The sequence below is a fragment of the Meleagris gallopavo genome, chromosome 9 (assembly GCF_000146605.3).
Source record: "Meleagris gallopavo isolate NT-WF06-2002-E0010 breed Aviagen turkey brand Nicholas breeding stock chromosome 9, Turkey_5.1, whole genome shotgun sequence".
NCBI lineage: Eukaryota > Metazoa > Chordata > Aves > Galliformes > Phasianidae > Meleagris > Meleagris gallopavo.
In genome coordinates this window covers 5,834,283-5,861,105 of record NC_015019.2, presented here as the reverse complement: position 1 = coordinate 5,861,105, position 26,823 = coordinate 5,834,283, and the positions used below count along the sequence as shown (strand labels likewise).

At 34.4% G+C, this 26,823-nt stretch overlaps 1 protein-coding gene across 3 annotated transcripts in view; it reads left to right on the top strand.

The window, feature by feature from the left end:
• The window catches only part of DIAPH2 (diaphanous related formin 2), a 153,720-nt gene that overhangs the window by 119,593 nt on the left and 7,304 nt on the right, over positions 1 to 26,823 (top strand). For all 3 annotated transcript variants that reach the window (XM_019618162.2, XM_010715233.3, XM_019618161.2), the window contains one exon: positions 53 to 142. In XM_019618162.2, coding sequence (XP_019473707.1) covers positions 53 to 142 — 90 coding nt within the window. The remainder of the gene's footprint in view (positions 1 to 52; positions 143 to 26,823) is intronic.

Genomic DNA, 26,823 nt, shown 5'->3' with positions numbered 1-26,823 from the left:
TAACAATCTTATTTCAATTGCATTGAGATTAATATTTTTTTCCTATTCTCAGAAGGTGATGAGACCGGAGTGATGGATAGTCTCCTTGAGGCCTTGCAGTCAGGAGCTGCATTCAGAGATCGCAGGAAGCGTGTACCACGAGGTAAGATACTTTCTAAAAACTTAGTTACAAACTGAGTGGAGAAAAGCTGTTTCAGAACAGCTTGCAAACAGTTCTCATGGAAAACCATTGAGCCAATGTGAAAACTCAGCAGACTTCACCTTTGTCATTGTGGATTTTTAAGTTTGTAGCTCAATCTTCAGGTAAGAATAAGCTCTAAATCATAACGAGTTCCCGTTATGTTAGAAATGTCACTTAGAACTGCATGTTTGTCCTGGTATTTAAAAACAGAAGTTAAATTAATTGTGGGTGATGCTGTGGAAAATATTAATTTCTTACAGTGAGAGTTTAGGCCCGTAGCTGACCATCATTTTCAAGCAGTAGTCTTAGATGTTCCAGTTTCGTTGGAGGATGTACAGGGTGTAGTCATTAAGGTCAAAGTACAATAGAGTAGAATTTCTTTCTTGAGGAATGTAATGTACTGTAAACGTACTCTGAACAATTATTGCATCCTGCAGGTTTGTTTTTGAGAAAATTTGAGAAAGAGTTGAATAACTGCTGAATTTTCTCTTTTCACTTATAGTGTGTTAGTTACACGTTGTTTTTAGACATCTATTGACTGTTTTTCAGTTTTTCATTCACAATGTTTTTGAATTAAAATATATATATATATCTCTTTAATCAAAGTTGAAAATTAGTTATTTGTTATTATAGACTCAAATACTTTAGATACATAGTTCATATTTTATAAATCAGCTAGGTTTAGATCTGTGTTGGCTAATTTCTTTTTAAATTTTTTGAGGAGCTGTAGAAGCAAATTTTGCTGCTTTCTTACATATAGATAAAGATTGTATAATTTGGAATAAAATATTTGCCATGTGCCTGATATTGTGAAAAGGAAGTTCCTAATTTGCTTATAGCCATAAACGAATTTGCTACTGTTCCACTATCATTCTCAATTCAAAGCATGCTTTTGCTCTCAGAACTGAAGGAATTCCTCAATCAAAATATATTTTTATCTGTATCTTGAGAAATGTCTATGTAAGAGATGTTACCTCTGTGTTTTGGCCTGGGGAGTAATCTGTTACCCAGTGGTGACTAAGAAAATTCCCAGAGACTGCACAAAATCTACAGAAGCTGAGAAAGCCAGCAGGATGACTAACCCCAGGTCTGGAAGCAGAGACACCTCTGACACTATACTGGGCAGAGCTACTGGAAAGTACCTTTTATTTCTCTTTTGATACATAGTTGCATTGTGATTGTGTGATTTTGCATTGTGTCAGTTTGTATTCTTGCGGGGTCTGGCTGAGGTATTTGATTGACCTTGGGGAACTTTCCGTGACGAAGAGGCCTAGATAAGCCATTTTCATGTTTTGGGCAACTGTAAGCTTTAAGTGACAAAAGTATTCCCAAAAAATTTCACGTAATAGCTAAAAGGAGACAGTAAATGTCAGTCCCAGACAAGAACCTGATTGAAGCTATTATATATAAATTTACTCATGGGATTTGGAAACATGCAGGCTCCAGTCTAGAAGTTCTGCATGCAAAGGAGAGGACACACACACACACAAAAAAAGACCATTAATTATAGCACCTAGATATGGTACCTGACATTAGAGAAACTACTTTTACACACAGAGAAAGACTACTCGTGTGCTCATTGACCAACAGCATGAGTACCAATGAGTGAAATGATTATATGCAAAGCTAGCTTAATTTGCATTTGGACATTGGAATATTTGACAATTTTTTCTACTGTAGTGTTAGTAAAGTAATGCACAAATGATAAATACCTTTATTATTTTAATATATATATAATGAATATAAAGAAAAGAGGTGAAAATCATTGTTGCAATGTATGACTTCGCAGCAGGTTAATTAAACTGACACATATCTACTTCAAAATGGTTATTTTGCAGATAGAGAATTGTCTGTTCCACCCTGTTATAGGCACGTATTTTAGAATTTGACAGACCTGTAACTACAGCACAAAGACCATCATAGTTTCTTTATAGTGGCTGACATCTTAACTGTAATGGTTTACTTTTAAGTAGTTTACTTTATGCAAAACCAGTATTCATCTTACTGACTATAATGTAACAGAACAAAGCTTGGACATTTTAAAACTATTGTTGCACAATCAGGAGAAAATTACACTTGTGGGTCAGCATACCAAAAATAAGTGTTTGGTTAATGCTGTGGCAACGTAGTAGGCAGAGATGTGTAGTTAGGAAATATGTCCTCATGTGAGAAGGGGAATCTCATTGTCATGGCTCTTTTCACTTTTTTTTAAAATCTTTTTAGGCATGTTAATGTTTAAGAATCTATGCCAAAACATCCAGCAACAGCGACATAAGTAGAGGCTAACAGTCCCTGCTGGAGAAACAGTCTAGATGAACTTACTAGAAGTAGAAAGGTCCACCAAGAGTGCAGGGTGGGGGACACTTCACGTGGACCTGACAGTGTAATTGAAGAGATTTAGTTTTATTCTTAATACTCCTTAATGTTCTCTTCATTTATTTCCATTTAAGTCCCTATTTTTTTATTTTTTTATTTTTTAATTTAAGAAAGTATTGACTTGAACATACTGTAGCATCTTTGTCCCAATGCTTTTTTTCAGCAACTTGTTCATGGACTTAGAGTACTTCTTCTGAAGTATTTTTTGCCCCAAACCTTACTCTTTCATTTTTCATTTATGATAGTTTCTGAACATTTTAAATGCATAGAAGTTTAGTGAATTCATTCTCTTTCAATATTTTGTTCTAAAGTCAAACAAGTAACAGAATTAAAAGAGGATAGTGGTAGTAGTGGTGGTATTACTCTGTTTGTCGTATTCTCTCTTTATTTAAAAAAATCTAAAAGCTCTTTTGAGAGGCAGACGCTTTTCCCCCATCTATCATCTAATGGATGAGTAAACAAATGGTATATTTCTGCAGTCTGCATAAACTAGCATACACCAGCACTGGTGCTGAAAGAGGTTATCTTTCTCTGGCAAGATTTATATTTTTAAGTTTACGACAATATCTTGCTTTCATTTTGTGACTAGCATGAGGGTAGTGCATTTCTTATGGAGTCAGACAGTGTTTTTAACACAGTGTCATTGTCTCCATTACGGTTCTGAAACTAGCATAGGTGCTTCCTGTAATGATTGCACATTATTGCTGCAATGTCAGAGAGCTGAGCTGCTTAGTTGGTAGTGTATGCAGCTGAGGAATTAGTTTTTAGGATGCAAAACTATCAGTGCTAGTTAATCAGTAAAAATGTTCTACTGGATTGCTTCAGAATGAATACTCTTGTAAAGGAGTAAAGGGTGCTACCAGTAGATTGAAGTTACTTTTAATGTTGAGTAAAAAATAGATGCAAGATAATTATAATAGAAATATATTTTCAGGAAATTCAACTCCAAGTCTTAAAATGAGTGGTATACTATTTAAAAAACAAACAAACAAAAAAGATACAAACCTTGAAAGAGTTGGTTTTGCTTAGTCCTTTTAAAACTATACTGCAGAGGAAGAGGACCTTAGATATTAGTTGTAATTTAAATATCATGTGCATACTGTACAATGTATTCTAGATGAATGCCTAAGGAAAAAAAAAAAAGGATGCTGGTATTTCTCAAGTTTTAGCTATGATCTTTTTGCTTTCCTTTTTGTGTGTGTGTGATTTCTCTATTTTTTTATACATTTTCTTTTAATGCATTAGGGATTTCTTATCTTGTTGAAAATGATTCTGTTTAAATACGTTGGTGTATAAAATTGTATAATAATGTCTGTGTGCCTGTAACTTCATGAATATGTTACTGGAGTGGATTTTCTGCCTTTCTGTATCTTTTTCTACAAAATTAGGTTAGAACAAAAAGTACATCATACTGAAATAGGGAGAATGTCTAATTATTGTGCAGGTCTCTCTGTATTTCAAATGAATAGATTTCTAAAATAACAGATTAAAAAAAAAATCAAATTGAGAGTGTTTCTTCAGGAACTGATCTTCCTCAAGCATTTATACTCAATTTTCTTCTTGTTTTGTTTTGGAGATTTTTGAAATACATTGATTACATTGGTGGCTTGTGAGACAATGCCCATGGTAAAACGTCAGTTCACCACTTATGGTGTTTATTCTAGTTATAAAATACAGAGATAATAAAGATTATAAGATACAGAGATATCTTTCCCTAAAACATCAGACTTCTGCTGGTAACCAAAAAAATGTAATCTTACTATGTGCAGTCTGAAAACAAGAAAGAAAAAAAAGTTGCAGTTCCAGTAACAGTGTGTGCTTAACACAGAAACAAGTAACTATTCAAATTAGTTGCAAATTGTCACTGGTTTTGTAATCAAATAAGTTCTAAACATTACTGCAAACTTAACACAGTAAATTAATTGCAGTCTACAGGCAATCTGATCTGACATTGTTGGTTTTTTGGGATGTGTTTTGTTTTTTTTCCAAGCTTCCTCCAAAATATAACTAACAGCTGGCATTCTGTAGAAGATTGTATGAGAAGCTGAAATACTAAAAGCTCTCTGGTATATTTATCTAAAATGCAGCTCACAACTTTGGTAGATGTACTGATGGAAGTTTTGAGGTGATGTGATCTGAAATGATAATAAACAGTAGAACTAGGTACTTGAAAGACAAGTAATTGTTGTCAGGCAAATACATTCTTATCTTCACATTGTGCATGCAAGTTATGATGCTTTTGCTCTGGAGTGACCTTTATGCTCCTAACAACACTTTGCTTAAAAATTGTTGTTTGTGATAGGAGAAATGAGGTTGTCTTTATCTTGAAAATATCTTTTTCTGAAAGAGACCTGGAGACTGCATACTCTTTCTACTCCTGTCTGTACTCTTAGAAATAAACAAATAGTATTTTGTTAGTCTTTAGAGATGTGGAACTCTTAAATTGGACAAATATTTCCCATGACAGTTTTTGTATCATGTGCAATCTTGGAGCTTTCTCTGCTTAACAGAAAGCATCTGCACCTCTCCTGTTATATTCTCTGCTGCTCTTAGAGTTCCTGTTTCACAAGTCAGTAACAATGAAGAAAGGATAGTCAGAAAAGTCCCAAGACGGTTGTAACAACTTCCCTATGGTTACAAAGTTCAGAACATTTCTGTTGTTTTTTTTGGCATTTTCTGCATTTTCTTGTCTATGCTGTATTCCTGCAAAACAAGGTTTTGTCATTGTGAACAGGTTTTGTTTTTAAAAAATTGTCTGATTCTCCTAAAGTTTTAGCTTTCATGATTTTAGTTTTTTTCCCCAAATTTCTCATGTAGATTTGAATATCTGCATGATGATATTTTTTATCAGTTCCTACTTGATATAAAATGAAAAAAAAAAGTGAGAATAAGATGTACGTAGGACTTTGATTTCCACTCTCCACTCCAGTGCAATAAAATTTTTGTTTCTATATCTTTTTTGTTAGCTTTTTTTTGAATGTAGTCTGTTTTATATTTGGTATCGAACAATTAGAATTAAGACCGCATTTGCTTTTTTTTAGTCCAAAATTCTGGAAAAATATAATAGCGTGAAATATATTTCAAATTAAAAGTATGTAATACAGACTCTTGGTTTAGCCTTCTAAAAAGTATCAATACAAATTTACTATATTGATGATCTAATTAGTTCAAGTTTACTGAGTTTAACTAAACAGTAAGTGTTTGATTTAGAGAGAGAAATCTGTGGTATGTCAACCTTTTCAGACATAATCCTACTTTCAACGTTGTCTGACAGGTAGTCAGCCCATCAGGCCTGAGGATGTGCTCCAAAGCAGCTCATCTCTTCACTCTTGACTAGTTATTTATGTTATGAAGCATAATTCACAACTGGCACATGGAAAGTTCTTGTTCGGAATGAACTTGCTCCACAGCCGTAGAAGAGAAATGAAATTCCTACTTTTGGAGTCAGTTATAGTCCGTTTTGCATAAGGTTTGAATACCATGCGGGGGGGGAAGGGGGAAAGGAAAAACAAACAAAATGATCACCTTCATGTTCTTCAGCCCTGAAGTAATAAATGTATGTAAAACCAGGGCTCAGGAGAAATCATGAACAGTTCTAGGATTCAGCAAAAGCTTGTAGAAAGTTTTCCTAGCACTTTTCCATATGATGGACTCATATGGTCCATGGATGCCACTAGGTGGTACCGTTAAACCTCCCTTTTTTGAGAACATTAGTGCTATTTGTAATCCAAAGATTTTTTGGAAGAACTTAAGTAAAAGTTTGAGTTTCATTTGTGTCTATGACTTCTGAAATGAATTAGCACATCTTTGGCTGAAATTGTTTTCCCCTACAGTAGGCAATACAATCTTTCCCATAATGGTAATCAGATTATAAATTCTGGCAATAAAGAAAACTTTCAGGTGAATTCACTTCAAATTACTCTGAATGTGTCCTAGTTGCTGTCTAAAATCCACTTCCATAGTATATAATCTATTCTCCAAACGTAATTTACATTTTTCATAGAATTTTCTTGAACCAGCTTTGTTAATGAATGAAAAAAACAAAATATTTTTAATCTTTGTTTCATAGTTTCATTCTTTTATGAAGATAATAGTGAATCTTTGGAGAAACTATCAATTTCAAACTGTGACTGATTGCAAAATACTAAGTAAGGCGTAAGACATAATTTTCTAACTTACTGTTGGCTCACATTGTCTTGTACTTTAGATCTTATATGTGCATGCTTTTTATACAGTAATTAATCTTTTAGGACTGTCACGAGGCCATGCTAACTCTAACTGAAATAAAAAAGCTTGTTACTGAGAATGGAGATCTGATGTTAAATGGTGGAATAACAGTTCAAAACAACTGCATCTTGAAATTGTGAACTCTTAGAAATGAAAACAGGTAAAAAAAAAAAATTTATGGTGCATTTTTTTCATTGACAGTAGTAATTTTAGTAAGACGGTAGCAGAAAAGAGGGAATCTCTGTATTCATAATGGCTCCCTATCCCCTATTTCTCCTTCTTTGTGTCTTTGACTTAACAAAGGTGAAGCTTTTCATCTTAAGATCTACACAGTGCAGTTGCAGACAGCAGGGGGAAGAGTTGGTCAAATTACCACTGTAACAACATCTATAAAACATCTATAAAACAAAACAAAAAAATTTACATTACCAATGACAAATCAAAGCTGAAAGTTCGCCTTGCCTGTTGTCATTCATTGCCATTCATATTTAGAAAGCAGACTGCTGTGATAATTGATTTGATGGTCCAGCTTGAGTGGAAGCACTTCTGGGCATAGCAGGCCTCAGAGATGCCAAAAAAGAAGAAAAGGTGGGAATGAAATAATGCACTACTTTCTCCTCAGAGGCATGTGGCCCAGTTTTTGAGAACAGAAAAACATGCTTTAGAAGAAGGGGAAAAAAAACAACTCAGTAATAAATACAAAAATGACCATATAGCCTCAGTCAGATAAAAATAGGCATTCAAGCAGAGACAATGAGTGTACATATTTTACTGGCAGGTGAATAATAGGAGAATGCTGTGGAAATAATCTGATTTTTAACGGACTCTATCCATGGGAGTACCTTTTTGCTGTTTTTTTTTTTTGTTGTGTGTGTGTAAGAACAAAAGAGGTTCCCCCAAAAAGTAAATTAAGAAAAAAAAAAAGTAACTTCTTTTTTGAAGGTTTTCAAAGAGGAATTGATGATTCAGAAGAAAGGAAAGAAGACAATTATTGAAATCAAAAGGCAATATTTATGTGTTTGGATTATCTGAGCTCCTATTGAGTTTGCTTACTTCAATCAATAGATGATAATGAAGCTTGTCTCTGTATTTTTGACTAGGGGGTAGTGTTCACTCATAGCCCCCTGCTGATATGAATAACTTAAGACACTGAACTGCTAGTTGAGGAAAGAAGTAGATTAAAAAAAATTACTGAATTCAATGTTTGACCTCTTAATCGTGACTGCTAGCTCAACTGTGTACCCTGCCATTGATTTAAACCAAACAAAGCCAGATTAAAGATGTGAGCTATCAAAATAGGAAATTGTAACCGGAACGAGTTGCCTTCTGAGGGATGCTTATTTACTTGCGAAAATAAATGTGGTCTGTCAACTTTGCTGAACTCTTTGTATTCAGTCTTAATCTTTTATATACAACAAAGAAGTAAATCAAATTTAACAGTAAAGATGTGTGCAAAAAAAAAAAAAAAAAGGTTTGAATTAGATAGTAGGAGAGAGTAAGCATGCTGATCCAATCCATGTATAAATATTACTTCTCATCCTCAGTCATTTTTTTCTTCTTTTCCTGGATATATTTCCCTTTATATCTTTCCCCCCACTCTTTACATATTTTCTGACAAAGAAGAAAAAGCTCTAGGTCAGGAAAGCTTTATTGCTTTATTTCTTTTCAACCTGTCTTGTGAACATCTGTAGTTGTTGATTGAAGGAGGGTGATAATGAATGAAAGAATTAAGGGTTTGTGAGGCAGTGTAAGGTTGTGTTCGGCAGGATCCAGAGTTATGTAGTTGGTATCATCGCACAAATGAGCAATGACTTGTAATTAGTCTGAAGTTTTGGTTATGCCATTTTTATATGATGCATTTTAATAAATCTTGTAATACCTGCAAGAAAACCACCTAGTGGTAAAATCAAGTACGCATATTCAGTTTTTGTTTATTCATAATAGTACAGCTCTTATTTTAAGAACATCTAGGTTTTGGCAGAGGTTAAAATTGGTCTCAAGACTTCACAAAGTGAATTCATAGTATAGAGATGATTAGCTACTGCATTCATAACAATGTGAGTACCTAGGGATTGAATTTATTTTGTTGTAACATGTCCATGGAAGCTAATATTTTGAATCTGTTCATAGGGTTGTGTGTTTAAATCCTATAGCCAGTGTCTTTTAAAATTTGAAAGTCTTTAGGTATATATGGAACAGTATCGTTTTCATGCCTTCATAAAGATGTGGATTTTATCATTAAATTTTTGTAATAGCACAAGTCACACCCTGTTTTCAAACCCTTCAGTTCAAGAAAAAAAGGAAAGCTTTTCTTCATTTGTGAAGCCATTTGAAAAGCTGTTTTTGGAGAACTAAATGCATGTTAACAGTAAGCAAGAGATTCTATACAGAAAAATGGTGTACACAATAACTTTTTATGGTGTTCTGTTTCATTTTTAGGTAATACATATAGTAAAACAATAGCAAATCATTGCTTCCAATTATCTCTTGGAGATAAATATGCAGCTTAGGTACAAGCGGTCTGTTACTGACAGTTGTAACGTTTCTGCCTTGTCTGCAGGAATTGTTCTGTTTTTCTTGTCAGAAGACTTTTAGAACTCTTAGTGAAAGCTGCATTGTGATGTTGCTTGGTGGTGGGGTGTGCAAGGAGCTAGAAATTGTCGCAAGGAAGGTGGGACAAGTGAGAAATTAAGAGCTCTGTTTTAGTTCATACATTAGAAATTCATACAGACAGCCATGAGGTGATGGCAGGGAGCATACTGAGCTGCATAGGACAGTACCTGGATTAATCTAAGTGGATCAGTTATACATCAGTGTTGAGTCAGCCAGAAACTGAAATCCAGATAAGTTCTATGATACTCCAGAATGTGTGAGTTCTCCTTTGTACATGTAGGAAAAATTTAGTTATTTCCTGAGCATACAGAATATCACTGGTGTATCAGAGCTGCAACTCAGAGCTCTTGTTGGAAATATAATTAGATCTTGATTAAAATACAGTAATCTGATTTTTGTTAGAAGATATTTACTTCAAATTTCATGTTAACTGCTGTATTAATAGTGTTTTCCTGCCCAGTGATTTGTAGTAAATTGTAGTCGCTTTTATTCTAATTATTATCAATTGGTTAGTATCATTCCTTCACTAATTGCATGTCTAGTGATACCATCACCTGCGCTTGGGTTGGGACCATAGGAAATCGAGGAAATAGAGCCTGTGCTCAGCATCCTGGCTAAAAAACTGTGTCTCTAAGAGGAATATTGTAGCAACTATTTCATTATGTATATTTATATACAGATATGATTATGCAGATCCTGTCTGTGGCCTGACCTGGGAAGCCCTGAGCAGTGGGAAAAGTCAGAACAATTTTTTTCCACTGACATTTTTGTGGAGTTTCTCCCATTGTACTGCCTACTTTATTCATACAGCAGTGGTGGTTGTGAATGCGTTGATAAAAGTCCACTGATCCTATGAAACAATTTTCTTTTGACTCTTTTCCACTGAATGTTAATACAGAAAGTGGGGATAGAACTGGAATGGCAGTATTTTGTGATCTGATGCATATGCTCTTAGGATCAAACAAAAGTCTGCTCTGGAAGCAACCTCTGTGGAGGTCATCCAATCCGTCCTTCAGCTGAAAATAAGTCCTTCATTAGGGTCTGTATCACTTAGTATCCAAATAATTGGCTGTGTTGGGTAAAACCTACTCTGATGGCCAGCTGTCGTAACATTTCAGAAGAAAGCAAAGTGTTCTGTAACTGGTTAAATGTGCTTTCCATACTGTCACATCGTTTTTAATAGTCACATGGAATTTCTAAACCATAAAAACAACCTGTCCAAAGCTCTTCTCAAAGCAAAGGAGAGATCAGCACAAAAGCACCTTATTTTAAAAGGAAGAAAGCTATTGGAAGGTGACAGCTGGAATCCCAGTGCTTAATCTGTGTAATTAAAACTTTTCTAAGGAGCAGGAGAAGCAGGTTAGAATTGAGGTAGTTTTAGGAGTTAATTAGCAGGGTCTTTTTGAATATTAAGAATGCCTTTGAAGGATAAAGTTTTGAAAAGTAGTTCAGGCCTTTCAAACAGCATAAATTAAGGCTGAAACTTTTTTATACATCCTCAAGATGCAAACAGAACTATTCTCCCTTACTGATCCATATGCTTCCATCAGAAATATAATCATATTTACTTCTCAATGTGTGATTCTCATTTGCTGATTTACAGTACAGATGATCCTTGTCATGTTTGTCAGTGTCCCTTGCTCTAATTCTTAGGAGTTCTCAGAATGACTTATGGAGAAATCCTTCATTTCATATTTTGTGTAGGAGTACCTCAGACAGTATTTGGATGTAGCAAATTTCCGAATAAAATGCTCCACGACCAAGAGTAGTCTGCTTAAGAACATGCTATAGACAACCTATAGTGCAAATTGTGCGTGGAAGATTAAAAACTCTTCTACAGTGAGGGTCAAAACACTTTTATCATTTGAAAAATTATCTATTTTATCACTTGCTTCATCTTGATGCTGTGTGGTGAGAATATGCAGGACTTAAAAGTCATTTCTGCTGTATAGAAAATGAGTAATACCTGCATACCATAATATTACATATATATGTCCATGGAAACACTTATACATACATAAAAGATTTGTGCCAGCACAGAATTTTTATGCAGCAGTGAAATTTTACAAGTGGACATCATACTGATTCTGCATGCAAAAACATTCCAAAATGTCAAAATAATTTGAGTGAGAAAAGTATTATGTAGCTTTGGTTTATCAGTTTATAAACTTTGTTTCTCACTTGTAAATTTTGCTCTTATGATGATCTGTCATGCCTACCAGTTAGAATGCTTCATCCTCATTTACCTAATTCTCATGCATTGCCAGAAAAGGATAAATATAAAAACAATTGTAATTATTTTATAATCTGAAAATGTTGAAATTTATTTTTATCTGAATAATGTTTTCAACCATGAGAATGGGAAGCTTCTTTGCTGAGGATGAAAAATATTCGCATTTTAATTTAATTTTAAATCAGCAGACTTCAGTGTGAAAGTTCCAAACTTCATTTTGGAAATGGTTTCCATAGAGGCAAGTGCAATTAGTAATGATTTCATGGTATGTATCGTTTTATTCCTATCTAATACATATTATATAAAGGGCAAAAATTTGTTTTTACGGTCACGTTGATTTTAGAAGTACAACCTGAAAATTAGAAAGCTGAAATACATTAGTTAACATTTTCATGCAAAATCTTACGTGGTCTGAAGTCTTCCAATTCCTCACAGTCATTTTAAAGTAATATTATTATGAACAAAAAAAATGAATATTAAGTATGAACTACAGTGAGTGTTTAGGGCTTTTAGGGGAAAAGAGGTGGAAAAGAGCAATATGAGTGTGAGAGACAATTTTGGTGGTTTTGCTGTTATGTCAAACAGCGGCTGCTTCCAGCTTTAAGCAGAAATGTAGTAGTACAGTCAAGGTGACTTAACATTAGAAAACCCACGGGCATCTTGAATTTTCCATCTCTTCAGTAGATGATGTACAAATGAAAAAAGACAGCGATGTGGTATTTATGGTTTATAAAACTAAGTATTTAAAGACATCCTAATAAACTTATCTTGAAAGCAGTGATGTACAGTAGGCGTGGTATCATGACAGTGTCTCTGCAAATGTTTCAGATCCTGTGTGTTAGTGTTGTGATACCTCAAATATTATACTGACATTTGCAGTCTTTGCACTGTGCATTATTCACCAATATTTGTGATACGTGACATTCTTGCTAAGTACTGTCAGGTACAATATATCATGAAAGAATTCTTTAGAGTATACCCAGAGACTCCAATCTTTATGCAGGGACACATGTCCTTGAGAAGATATCCTGAGTTAAAAATTTTCTGAGCCCTACAGAATTGAAATTATTAGGAAACTCCATATGATAGGCTAAAGTAAAACATGTTATCAAAATAGAAAATTTAACTTCAGGTGCAATGCTGGCAATTGAAAATTAGCTGTATGCTTCAGCGTAGCAAATTTCTTACATGACCTGTATGTGACAGTTCTTCCCACTCAGCTATGGTAAATCCACTTAAATTATTCTCAAGATCTTCAGACAAAACAAATGTTCCCAAGGCTTTAATTGTATCAACTGTGTACCTACTGATAACCTTCCCATCTAAAGGATGCAGGCTTTGGGGACTGGTGGAGAAATGTTTAGGTTAATTCACACTTCTGGTTTTCAGGAACATGGACAAAGAGTTCATTTATCTTCTGTACCCTTTGTGAAAGGGGAATGAGGTCATGGATTCTTTTGCAGCAAAATAGCTGGAGGTGGATTGGACCCAATGACTGCAAAAGGATTTTCATAATCTTTCTGAATCAGATATTATATTTTGGTTAAATATACACCTTTCTTTTTCCTGTGAAGAAGAAAAGATGGAAAATACAGAATAGAGGGAAAGCTTTGGCTCTGCTGCATTCTTAAGCGATGCAGTTAGGAAGTATATTAATTTCTACTTAAGAAGACTTTTGGACTAATTGCACAGTCATAATTGGATAAAATCATTTTGCATTTGTGACAAAGTAAGGGGAAGATGCACAATATAAGAATAGCTTTTTTCCAAGTTCCATGTGTTTGGCCACGTACTTCTGTTTTTGTAATAAATAGCTAGATTGTGCTGGTAGGTATAATGCTGAGGCAACAAGACTGGATTGCATGTTGGTATACATTTAATATTTCTAATGGAATGCAAGTTCTGCATTATATGTTATTTATTCTGTTACCATGTTGCAGAGAAAATTAATACTTTTTATTAGATTATCATCTTTTGGAAGTGTCCTGTAATTAACCACCAAAAGTAATGAATTCTAAACTGTTTTCAATTATTTATGACTAAAATTACCTTAAAATGAGAAGAAAAATTGGTTTTATTCCATTGAAAGCTTCACTCCTTTACCGGTGTTGTTGTAGTAGAGGTCTAGGGTAACCCGCTTTTTAAATTAAATGTCAAATATAATTTGCCATTAGAAACAAAATGTATGCATACAGTCTGAAGGAGAAAAAAAGACACTTCGGCATCATTTAATAGTGAGTTATATGTAACATCAACTTTTTTTAATCAATTAGATTGTTTGGCAGAACAAAAATGTAAGAGGTGTGAAGGTGTACTTGTGTGTATGTAGGTACAGACACCCCTACTTCTGCATGTTTTCTTACATTACATACAGTGCTGTCAATAGAGCAGACTACAGGTTAGTCACAGACATTCTAGAAATAATAGATTTCATAATTTAATGTTTTTCATAAAATATTAATGACTTTTGAAATGTGAAATTCCTGCTTTGTTGGTTCTGGACATCTCAGGATGATGTGTGTATGAGCGGAGAGGTGATTGATGGAGAAGAGCAAAAAGCCGTAAAGTGTTTCTGCCAACAAAGAAAACTCTGAGGCAGAAGAAATTGATGCACAGGCTATAAATTTGTCTCTCCATTTTTCCACTGCTTTTAGTTTTAATGTTACTTCCCTGCAGTCATGATCTGAAAGCTTAAAAAAATTACCTAAAAGTCACAGCATATCAGTTTTAGTAAGTTGAAGTCAGTTTCACTATAGAATTTTGCAAAGCACATTATTTAAACAATGTGGCTCGGTGAGTTGACAGCTTGATCTTAAAATTGATGCTGTTCTTAACTAAGCAGTGTTATCGCTACAAAATCACTGAGTTAAAATTCTTGCATATATTTTCTTACTATGGGCTCTTTTCAAGGTATATTGTTCCTCTGTTTCATCTAAGCAGAGGATAATGTGTAAAAATGTCTACAGGAAATAAAGGTCCCCTTTTCACTTACACATTAACCGTGCTTAGCAAACATTCCTTTGCTCCTAATTTTCTAAAAAATTGGTTACTGCTGCAAAGAAAATGCATAAATAAGCATTCTGCATTATATTTTTCTTTATTTATAAAATCATTTTATTTTGTTTGAATTATCATCTAAGTTTGCTTAGTAATTCCTAAGGGCTATTAGATGATCATTAAATCTTGATTTTCTGTCAGGAGGAATTAATAATCTTGACTTCAGAGTGAATTTAGAAGCAGTAGGGGATTGGAGTCAAATATTTGAATACCATTTCAGTGTTGAATTGGTTATTCATGTTTCAACTCAGACTGACTGGTAGATAAAAAAATAAATTCAGTTCATAAATCCTTCTTTGCATTTTAATACTTGTTTTTGTGTTTTTTTTTCCTCTCAGCTGGGTTAAAATGTACATGGTTTGGGATTGCTGCTTGGATGTTCTTCTTATGAACACCTTCTCAGTCAATTTCTAATAAAGATCACACTAGCTGCATGCATAGATTGCATGTAAAGCTATTTTCAGAAATTGAACTCTGTAAGAGTGAGTTTCTGGATGAATTGGTCAATTTTATTTTAAAAGAAAGCTGAAGTTAAAGCAAATACTTTAATAGCCTGATATTGCCTTCCAATAAAATGCCACTTAACTGGGAACGTATTAGAAACATGTTCTAGACATAATAATCAAATTAAGAAAGGACAGCTAATTTGTCTCCATTTTCCCCTTTTTTTTGCCTTCCGTTGTTGTCCTTGCATAGCTTCCTCTCTGTGCTTTTAGCAGAGATGATGGGAAAAAGTTTTGAGAGCTTTTTATTTATTTACTTTTACATAATACGGAAGGCTTTTTCCCCCATCACAGTGCTGACTGAAGTCCCTTTGGCTGTGTCTGTAGCATAGGCAGATGTTTAATGGTGTATTTGAGAGTCTTGATCCACATGTGCACACTGCATCTACATCGTGGTGCTCCTCCAGGCAGTTTTGCAAAGGAACTCATATGCACAGACCAGAAGTGACCTGACTTATTCTCTGCTGGGTATACCAAATAGAAGGATCAGAGCATATCTGTGAATTTTGTTTACTTTCTCTGTATATATTTTAGCCTATGGGCGCATAATAACTATTTTAGAAACTAAGATAAATAATAGATGTTAATTTATTTTCATTATATATAATTACTTATGAAGAAGTCTCACAGAAAAATTCTGGCTTAAGCTTTGAATAAATTAGAAATGATAAATTGGCAAAGAGGGGGAAAAAAATACAACAAAAAACCCCACAAGAACAAGAACTTACCCATTTGAAAAATAGCACTGAAATCATAGCCTTGATATTTAGAGCTGCTGAGAGTATGGATATAAATACTAATGGTGAGCCCAAAATAACTAGTGTTAATATTTATTATTTCTGAATCCCTTATATGTGCTTGCTGAGAAGTAAGAATTGATGACATATTCAGAAGGGACTTCGGGAAATCATGTAATACAACCTCCAACTTTTGAAGCGTAAATGTCACCTACTAGATGAAGCCAGCTGTGCTGTCAAGCCAGGTCCTCAAATCTTGTACAACTGCCTGATCACCTCATTCTACTGTTGCACTACATTTGTAGTGAAGATTTCTTTTCTCCTATGCTTAAGCTGCAGTTGTTGACTATTACCCCTTGTTATACCCTCTACATAACCAAGAAGAATTTAAATGTGTTTTTGCCTCACAAAAGTAAGACCTCACTTTGCAGTCACAGGTTGCAATTAGATCCCCCCCTTTAGCTAAACAAGCTCGACTCCCTGAGCCTTTCTGTAGTTTGCGTGAATGGCTATCTCATAGATCATCTGACAGAAAAGGCAAGAGAAGGCATCCTGACAAAATGAATGCAGAGTTTCATAAAGGAGAAATACTGCAACTACATGATGTGAATCAAAGTGTGCTTTTATATAGAAAGTAAATTTTACAAAGGCAGGAGGGGTGGAGATACAAGAATCAATTGTTACAGTGTCTTATTTGGATATGACCAATATCAGTGTTATTGATTACATATACATTTTGTAGGATATTAATTAGTAGTTTTAGTTACCTCACTTGTCAGTTATAGGCGGTGAGTTGTCTGACTTTATGCAATTAAAAACAAACTTGATGATTAAGCTATTTTTCAGAAAGAAGGAAGGAAAGAGCTTGGCTGCTGGCTAAACTAGCAGGATTAGACCCAGAAAATCAGAGGTTAAGTGGTTTGCTTAACAGCTGACTGTTTGACCTTGAATTTTTAAAGATACTGAGATTTTCAGTGCCGCTTAGATGTGTAGGTAATAATTCTACTAGACATTAATCAGCTCTGGGGGTTGAGGGAGTTGAAATAGCTTTATGCTGTTGCCCTTAATTGTATCCTACAGTGGAAATAGTGTTATTACTTCCTACCAGTGTTTTTGTTCCTGTAAGTTTTTTGTTGTCTTGACTGCATACATACACTGGAGTCATGATGTAAAGATCATGCTTGTTTTGGCTTTATTAATTTAGAGAAGAATTGAGCTTTTGGAGAGCTTCTTCATAAGAAGGATCTATAACCCTGCATATCACACTTTTTTCTTTATCACTTCTTTACTTTTAAATGTATCTCTCTTACTTGGTATGTCTTTGGACTAAGCTTCTAAATAAAGTATACTTAAGCAGTCTTTATATCATAGCACTCCTTTTTCCAGTTGAGTAAAACTCGTGTATTTCTGGTGTAGCTTTGCTCATGTAGGGATGTTAAGCCACAGTACCATATGGGTGCTGTTACAGGATGTCCATTGAACTTGCAGGTCAAGTTGTTATTCTGAAATGCAGGCATTTTTTATTTACTGTTGTTTTCCTTGCTATTTTCTCTTGAAATGTTATGTAGGAAAGTTTGAAAATTCATTTTTTGATTCATCATATGTGGCTGATAGGATAGGTTAAAGGACGAATGAAATTTGAGGCTTTTAAGGTTACATCATTGCCATTAATACCTAGAATATGCAAGAAAAGTGATTATCAATAGAAATTATCAGCATTCAGAAAAGATATGTCTCAGTTCTGTCTTTTAGAAAGTGCTATCTAAAAAAGTCTAGTTCAAGAGAATATAATAAAAAAGTAACATGTCCTTTGAGTAAAAGTTTAATTCAATGAAGTGGCTCTGCAATCTCCAGCACTCTGCTGCTTGGATGATGGTTCGTGATTTTCATTGGTTTGGCTTTAAAAGCAAGCAGAATTCCTTGGCTTTCCAATTATCAGGAAATCCAAGGAAGGAAAAAGTGATAGTTAGAAGATAGTACATCATGAATCTCAAGTTCACATGAATACACTGACTTTCTTATTTGTAAAGATGAAACTAGTTCAAGTGTTTAAAAAAAAAAAAAATCCCTCATGAAATTGAAGGTGCTTGTAGTTAGAACTGTTTACAGACAACAGAATATAATTCTAGAGGACATTGCCAGCTTTGGGCAAAAAGCATCTGATAGATTAGTCCTATTTTTGTGGCACCAAGGATGTATTTTCTTAATCATTTTATCTGGCAGCCAAGTTCCTACTCTCTTCTACCCCAGGCAGAGGCTCCTGGCTTTTTCTTTCACCTGAATTCATTTCCTTGTTTGTGTGGTAAAACTTTATCTCGAGTTGTACTGTAGAGTTCCAAAAGGATTGGGGATGGGGGTACACCTGAAAAGCAAAGTTTTGATTTATAACAGGAAATAATTATTTTCAATGCTAGAAGACATCTTGCAGCACACAGGATACCAAAATCTCTTCCACATGGCAATGAAAAGGAGGATTATCAGACAATTTTTGTCTTTATTAACAAATCAAGTTCTCTGCATTCAGGAGATGCTTAAGATTTGTCCCTGAATGACTTGCTCGTTTTTCTGCACACTCAGCAGTAGCCTGTTCTGACCCTCTTCTGCTATTTTGCACACAGTAAAGCTAACCTTCCCTATCAATCTTTTCTGCATTTTCAGTCTGGGTAAACTTGAACAGCAGAAGTTTATCTCCAAAATCTCCCTATGCATCTTTGTTTAAGGTGTTATTCCTGCTTCCCATTCAGTCGATGTGAATATGGATATAATATTTCAAGTTTTATATTCACATAAGGTTCATTATCTGAATAAGTGGGATATTTCTCAGTCCAGCTGTGTTATGGTGGATAAAAAGCCTGAGTGTGACTGCCTTCCTTTTTAATGATACCAGAGTGGCATAGTTCCCTATGGACCTATTGGTGGATCCCAGTCAAAATTTTTGTAAGAATGGCTGTATTGACACTTTCTGAAAATGCAGAATGGGAAAAGCAAGCAAAAAAACATATAATTTATCTGCAAAATGAAAATAAAGCCAAGTAGAGTGGATTTGATACAGAGATTTTGTTGATGGAAGAATCCAGAAAAATTTGAGAAGTATACGTAATAGTTATGTTTTATGTTCTGTAATGAAACGGGATAAGAATGGAGGTAAACAATAGGCAAAATGAGGCTTACCTTGTCATTCCTACTAATAAAGTAAGGAAATGCATGAGATGATACTTTTCCTTCTGTTCTCATCAGTTGAAACCAAGCAAGTAGTCATGGGGAATCATTTTCTCCCATAATGTAATCAGGAGAGAGAACATATTTTACCAGCTCTTCATTGCATATTGTGCTTCAAATTTGTGATGATGGGAGCATAAGTAAATGACTAGAGCATCTTGTGGCTGTTCACTAGCTAAACAAAAAGGTGAAATACATGGTTGTCTGCTAATTAGAATTTAATTTTTCTGATTTGTGTGAGCGAAAAAAGTGCAGTTATTTGCTGTTCTTGAGTCTGCTTGGTAGTTCTTAGTTCCCCTGTTCATACTTTTGTATGCAACTCATTTTCAGTTATCAGTGCAGAATTGCAATGTTGTATCAAAGTGTTATATAAAAGAGAATTTGAACATAGTTTAAGTTTAGTACGTCAGGGAAGAGCAGCTAGTAGATAACATATTAAGGAAATTAATAACTGACAATGAGGTTAGAGAACACCGGAGGATTGTCAGCGATTGATAGAAAGTAATTTAACTTTCAGAAACAATGCAGTAACCAAATGAGACTTAAAAGTGTAGAGCGACAGTTTTCGTTGCTCAGTGAAGCTGGTAAAGTGTATTTTTCAAACAAAAATACCTACAGTCCCTCAGTGAGCAAGAGGGGACAGTAAAACTGCAGAGAAGCCAGACTACATGGCACAAGTCAGCAGACTGGTGGATGTGGGTGAGCAATCCATGTGAGTTGTCTAGAGCTTAATGTTGAATTATTTTTCCATTTTTATAAAAGCTTTGGAAAACTTTGGATAATCCACTAAATTTTGCTGTCAAATGTTTTGAAGAAGCTTATGCCTTACAATGAACCATGGTTTTGAAGCTCCTTTTCTGTTGTTTCTGCTGGTCACAGAGTAAATTAGTATCTACTGATTTGGTTTCTATGTTGTGTGCATGTGTTACAGAAAAGACCTTCTAATCTCTCATTTTATGTAGTTAAAATTCACAAGTAGAGTGGTTGTGCTATTCCATATGCAGGGAACTGTTACAAGTTTGAAGTTTCACAAAAGAGACTTACAAATGCAAAATGTTGATAAGAACTACAGAGCAGGTATTTATTAGAAGCAGCAGTTGAGAGAAAAAGTCAAAAAGTAAACAGAGTGGAAACGGTGTGTACTGTTAAAAGGCATTTAGTATTTATTCAATATCATAGGGCAGCCTTTGAGGTACTTTGTGATGATGATCTTTCATGCTTCAGGAGAGAATGAGAGAATTGGAAAAGGGCAAAAGGCGGTAACTGAAGTGATCTAGGATATTTGTTACTATATTAATTGAGGTTAGGTAGGTAGATAACTGACAGATAAAGAAGGCAAGTGGAATGTTTAAGGCTTATATAATGGCTTTTTTCCTCTTTGGATATGTGCTACTCATGGCTGGATTTAGGAAGGAAAGAATAATTTTCTCATGTAGTCAGCATGTTACTGTCATTTTTACTATAGTAGCATTCATTTACGTAGAAGTGTTTTTATTCATATTATGAATGTCAGCATTTAGATATAGGTATTTCTAAATCAATAATTGAAAACACATGGAAATATTCTCATTTGAGTCATACATTCTCACCTAGCTTTGAGTTTTAGTTAAGCTAATTTCAACTAAAAGTTCTTAGAAGACAGCATACAATCATTTAACAGAATATTAAAAAAAATTAGTGTAGGGAACATTGCAATTTTATCACTGCATGACAAAAATGATGTTAACCTTGGCATTGCCTTCTCCAGAGCTCCTTTTCTAAGTGGTAACTAATTTCATGAAAGTTTATACTTTCAGAAGTCTGCAGCTCTGGTTGATGTTGAGAAGTTGAAAGATGCCAATTAATTTTCCATTTTTTCTTTTGTTTGAAGAGTGCAACACTTGTGGGTTTTAAGAAAGTATTGTCTGCTAATTGGTGGCCTGGAGTCTATCTTCAGTAGAAATAGCAGGATGAGGAAGGTTTCTAAGCTCAGTCAATAGAAGTAGCGTAACTTCTTTTTAGCTTTGCATAGTTCATTTTTCTTTAAAATGAAGCAAAATATTTATTTGAAAGTTCTGGAACTTGCATTGAGAACTTCATGCATAGCTTGCTATTAATAGGGATGTGTTATTTGGTGTCTGTCAAGCCACAGCTGGTCTTGCTTTTAGCACAGATAAAAATTTTTAGGGGCTTTTTCATAATGTATAGTACAGGTTATCAGCATTATCACAGCTCATTGTTCAGTAAAGAAGGGTCTATAGTTTTGCATCTTGGAATGCAGTTGCTCAACCTCAGAAAAGAAGTTATTGTATTGTATGTAAGTGTTTTGCTTCTAGAGCAACTATGTCCAAATGTATACAATTGCATTTTTTAAAACATTTATCAATTTAATCAGACCCATTGGGAAGTTGTATTTGGTTGTAGGGTCTTAAAAAGCCCTGAATGTTAAACCTGTTTTCTAATATGCAGTGAAGTACACTTAAGCATTGTTTTCCCCATATTATTTGTAAATGGACTATTAAGGCTGTCATAAAATAGTCATCAGTTTTAGGAACTGTCTGAATTACATGTACATGTGCTGTAATGGCATGCTACCTTCACTGTGCATTCTTTGAGGTCCTTGCAGAAGCAGATATACTGATAGGGTGGGGATAAATTGGCAGATTTTGCAAGTATGTTTTGTATCATGTGTGCTTTTGTTTAGTTTTGATCGCAAAGCAGATCCAGATTATGGATTTATTTTTCTGATAGTCTAAAATTATAAAAATAACATTTTTATGAATTACTTTAATAAACAAGAATTTGATTCACATGATTGGCACGTGTCTTTGTTGCAAATAATTTATAGTAAAAGTCACGTGTTTAGTAAATCTCTATTGTTATGTCTAACGAGGTAACAGGTAGTGATGAGGTGTTCTTACCAGGCTCAAACAAGAGCTCTTCTTTAATACAGGAGCCTTTTAATGTTGTATGATGAAGGTGCAGATGGGAACGGATGACTGCAGCCTGTGCCAGCCGGTCATACAGGAGTGATGTCGTTTTAAGTTTTCTCATAGCATATTCAGTTCTGTTTAAATATTGCAAAATGCTGAATTGTAAATGTTAACCTATCCATGAATAAAAAATGTTGATATTTTATTTAATCAAAAAATAATTATGGATGGTCTGCCTTTATTGTATTATTTAAAGTATTTCATTTTACATGTAGACTACAAGTTATTGCAGAGTTATGTTTTTATAAAGAGAATTTGTTTCTGATGCATAAAAAAGAAAAGAGGCAGACTTTTGCAGGATATAAAACAAATTGTTTGCTTTTGACAAGGGCTGTCAATTGTGTGGGTACAGGGGAAAAATTGGTGACGTGTTGTGTGCAACAGCAGGAAAGACTAAAGTGTTATTGGAGTGTTACTCTCGTTCTGAGATTCCTTTGCAGAAAAGAGAGGTTCGAGTTCATTGCTTTCATATTCTATGCAAAGAATAAAGCATTTGTGCATGGGAGATGTAACTTCCAGTATTTAAGCTGCTAACTGATAAAACTGAGAAGTGTGGGTGGGAGTGATCCTACTGAGGCAAATGTGTTCGTATGCAGCCCTTTAATAAATAATTGTAAGGAATAGTTGGCAAGCTTCCCCTTTGACTTTCATCTGGCAGTTTTTGATTGTAACTTTGTAAAGGAATAGATATTGACTTCTATCAGGCAGTTTTGGAGAAGAGGTGAAGAGCTTTCTCTCATGACTCTGTACGTTTTGTCAAATCGTATACTTATATTTGAAGTGCAAAGTGAAGGCTGATGTCAAGAAATGCCTTCAGCACAAGCTGGTGTTGGTCTCTCATGACTTTCTTCTTTCTTAAATGTATCAGATTAGATTGTAAAATGATGGCAATCTAGCTGGACGTAAACACGTTTATTGCAGGCTCAGCAGCCATTACGTATCATTAGTGAAAGGAGGCAAGGGACGAGGGGACCACTTCGATGTCAGTTTGATTCTTTTTAAGGACAAATGCATTCAGATGAGAAGATGCTAACTTTTTGTCTGCTCGCATACTTAAAGTTCAGAGCCTACTACTGTCTTTGTTTCTCTGCCCTGTTTGTAACGTTATGGTCAATTTCAAAGCAAATACAAATTGTAAGAACAGTAGTGTGAATAGGGGAGCTCGGAATATCAAATTTTGGAAGCCATTTTAAATTATTTAAATATTTATTTTTAAATTATTTGAATATGGTTTGCCAGCATCATATCAGTCTATTCAAAATGTGTTTACACATTTGTGCTGTCACTCTTTTTAGCAGTAAAATAACAGGTACAGTTGAAATAGGGAAATGTCTTTTGTATCAACAAATCTGTCATTTCTGACATAAAATCTTTTTTATAAGAGACTATTTTTACTTGTGAACAACTGCTGAAGGTCTGTGTGTACTCATGAAAGGAGATGCATTCTGTATTTGGGAGCTAAGGTTTCTTGCTTACTAAGGGAGACCTAAGTTGTTTACTCTCTGAAATATGTTACCTTTCTAATTCATAAGCTAAACTTATTTTACTGTACATTACATGCAATAAAAGATAAGAAATTAGAAGTTCAAGGAAGGATATGTGGAAAAAATTTAATTTTATTGCAGTGCGTCTCCTTTGCTGTTTCTTTGTTACTACTGCTTGGACTTGACCTTCTTCCAGGATTTGACACATCACATTTATCCTGTGGGGTTTTGTATATTACTTTATGTAGTACTTTCCGTTGTCTCATTTGGTTTAAAACAAATCATATATTCATGTCCTAAATGTTTCACTAGTCAGAATAATTAAGTTGATCAGGTCTGAGAGCAATGGAAGGAAAATAATAGGGTCATTGAAGCATTCAGGCTCTAATGGGAACCTGAGTTCATTCAGATATCAAATCCAATAATTGCTTTACACCTGTATACACAGTCCCAGTGAGCAAGTTCACATTAAAGGTTTAGTGGTACAGTTTCAGTGCTGTGCTTCAAGGGAATCTTAGTAGTTTTCAAAAAACTACGTTATTTTGAATTTTTCAGCAGTTTGTTGTTTCTGTGTATCAGTTATAGTTAGCTCTGACTGCTCATCATTATGCACTGAAAAATATTTCCACACATCATAGCTCAAGTAAGAAATTCTCATGAGTAATGCATTATAAATTACATCTAATAGCAATCAGAAAAATCTGAGGAGTATCGTATGAGTTCCACTGCTTTGAATCAATTAATATTAGTCAAGTTAGAGGGATGAGGAGCAGTAGATTTAACTGAATTCTGAGTATGAAACTGTTTGTGATTGTGTGTAGTGCAGCCTGAGGGTTGTAAGCAGCTCATAGCTGGGATTGCTACTTGTAAGGGGCAATTTTGTAAGGGTGAACTAAAAGTCAGCATTACTTAGATTACAATAGCAATGAAACAATAATTGTAACTTTGTGATTTATGCTGAATGCTGTGACAAAATATCTGTGAATGCCAGTGGTGCAGGATGCCACAGAAATTGAAGAAAATTTCATCACAAGTTAGAAGTTAAAAATACTGACTAGGAAAATGACAGCTATTCATAGTAGGTTTCAGTAAATTCCAGACTCAGATGCTGGTCACAGTTCTAATTATTACTAGTCATATTCAACCTGATGCAATCATTCCTCTCTTTCTTTGTTTTCCCACCTTTCCTTAGTTCTCACTTGAGAATTAAAACTGGAAAAGAAATGGAAAATGGCTGTATGTGTGCCTGCACTGTACTGACATGAAGGCCTTTTTTTCCTCTGTAATTTTAAAAGCCAATTACCCTTGGAGGGAAGGAGAAAAATAGATTGATTTGTCTTGTAACCCCTGAGGCAGGCATATGTTGTCTCAAACTAAGGCTTTTCCATCTCAACTCTTGTAGAAGAACTTTCAATGCATATCCCAAGTGGTACTATTAACAAAGAAAGCAAAGTTAAATTGAAATATTAAATAGAACATTTAAAGGTTTAAGGAACTTCAGCTTATTTGGGCTTAAGCTTTTTTTTGTGTGTGTGTGTGTGTGTGTGTGTGTGAAATCTTTAAGGTCCGAGCTAAGCTATAGTAAATCTTATTTTAAACATTACTTGAAAATAAAAATTACAGATGCATTTACAGAAAAAATGTTAAATGTACTAGATTTTTTTCAGCTATAAATAGGATGAGTTTGACAGAATTGTGATACAAAAGGTCAGCATCACAGACTTCTGTTGCAAAAGTGTTATTTTTCTGTTCCCGTACCGTGTTGATTGTGCTTACAGCTGGATTATGCTGAGCTGTGAGATGTCATCACATGTGCTGTTTAACATTTACATTTCTTATGTTATTCAATTTTAAAGCATTTTATCTGTAATACAGAATGTAAAGAAGTGCTGTTTCGGACTGCCAGTATTTGTTTTCATACACAATTTCGTACAGTGTTACCTGTTCTGGTTGAAATAAGTGTCCAAAATACTAAATAATAGTAATAATAATGTTTTTTAGAAAAATCATTCCCTTAACTCAGTTTTAAAGCTTGTATTTTCTTTAATCACTTGCAAGGAAGATCTTTTGGACAGTGTTATTTTAGAGTGCTTTTTGATGTGTTGTTTTGGTTTCATTTCTCCCATTGCTGACCTATTCCTCACTAAGCGGGGCTTTTTTGTTTGTCTGTTTATTTTTTTAATATGAGAGACACATTTTGAAGGTTTGAAATCAAATTTCGCAGAGATGGGCAGTATCTTAACAGAATTGAGGTTATGAGAGCTATTTTCTCTTGAGGTGCTGTTTCTCAGAAATATTTTGTTCTAGACACTGAAAGCAGTTTTGAAGCTCTTAATTGCCTTGAGTATTTTTTTTCCTTAGTTTATACTCTGTAATTATGTCATTGATGCAGGCTATACAATGTAGAGAACATAGTTATAGCTGGTACGGAGGTGCTCGTAAAGTTTTTTTTTTACAAATTCTGTTTCTGTCATTTGTTGTCAATTGCTTTTTCTAAAACGATTTACCTTTCACTTTTGATAAGCTAAAATGATAAAGACGAATGCAGTGAATAAGGAAAACAATCAAGTTCTTGTCATAAGTTTCTTTTCAAAGCAACTGATAATATGCTGTTACATCAAATTGCATTGCAGTTTGGCTCTAAATTTCCCTGTGAATAGATGGCTGAAGGAGAAAACTACAGGCTAGCCAGGATAAAGTGATATAAATTGATTCTAATTTGTCCAGATGTTAATCTTTGACATGATATAGCAAATATTTAGGTATCTTACTCAGAACAAAGTGATGACTGTAGGTTTCTTTAACTTCCATCTTCTTCTAAAGCAGGAATGCTGATGTCATCAATATCACAGATGCTTTGTTTGTCCCCTGAAATTGTCACATGTTGTGATAGTTCACCATTTAAAACAGAACGGGTTGCCTACTCCTTTTTAGCATAGTGTAGTTGTTCTGTTCTTACGTGGAACTTCCTTGATCTTCTGATTGATTTCGATGTTACATTGTGGTGCTTGCTGAACTACTAGAAACTGTATGAGTGTTTTCCCTTGGGCTGCTCATGAAAACAAGATGTGTTTCAGTTGGATTTCCCAGTGAACAAAATTTTACATGAATGAATAAATAAATATTTGATGCAAATGCTTTCATTGATTCCCAAAGGTAGAGAGGCCTTTCAGATTCCTTTACAGGATGCATTTCTACATCCTTTACAAAGTCAAAATTCT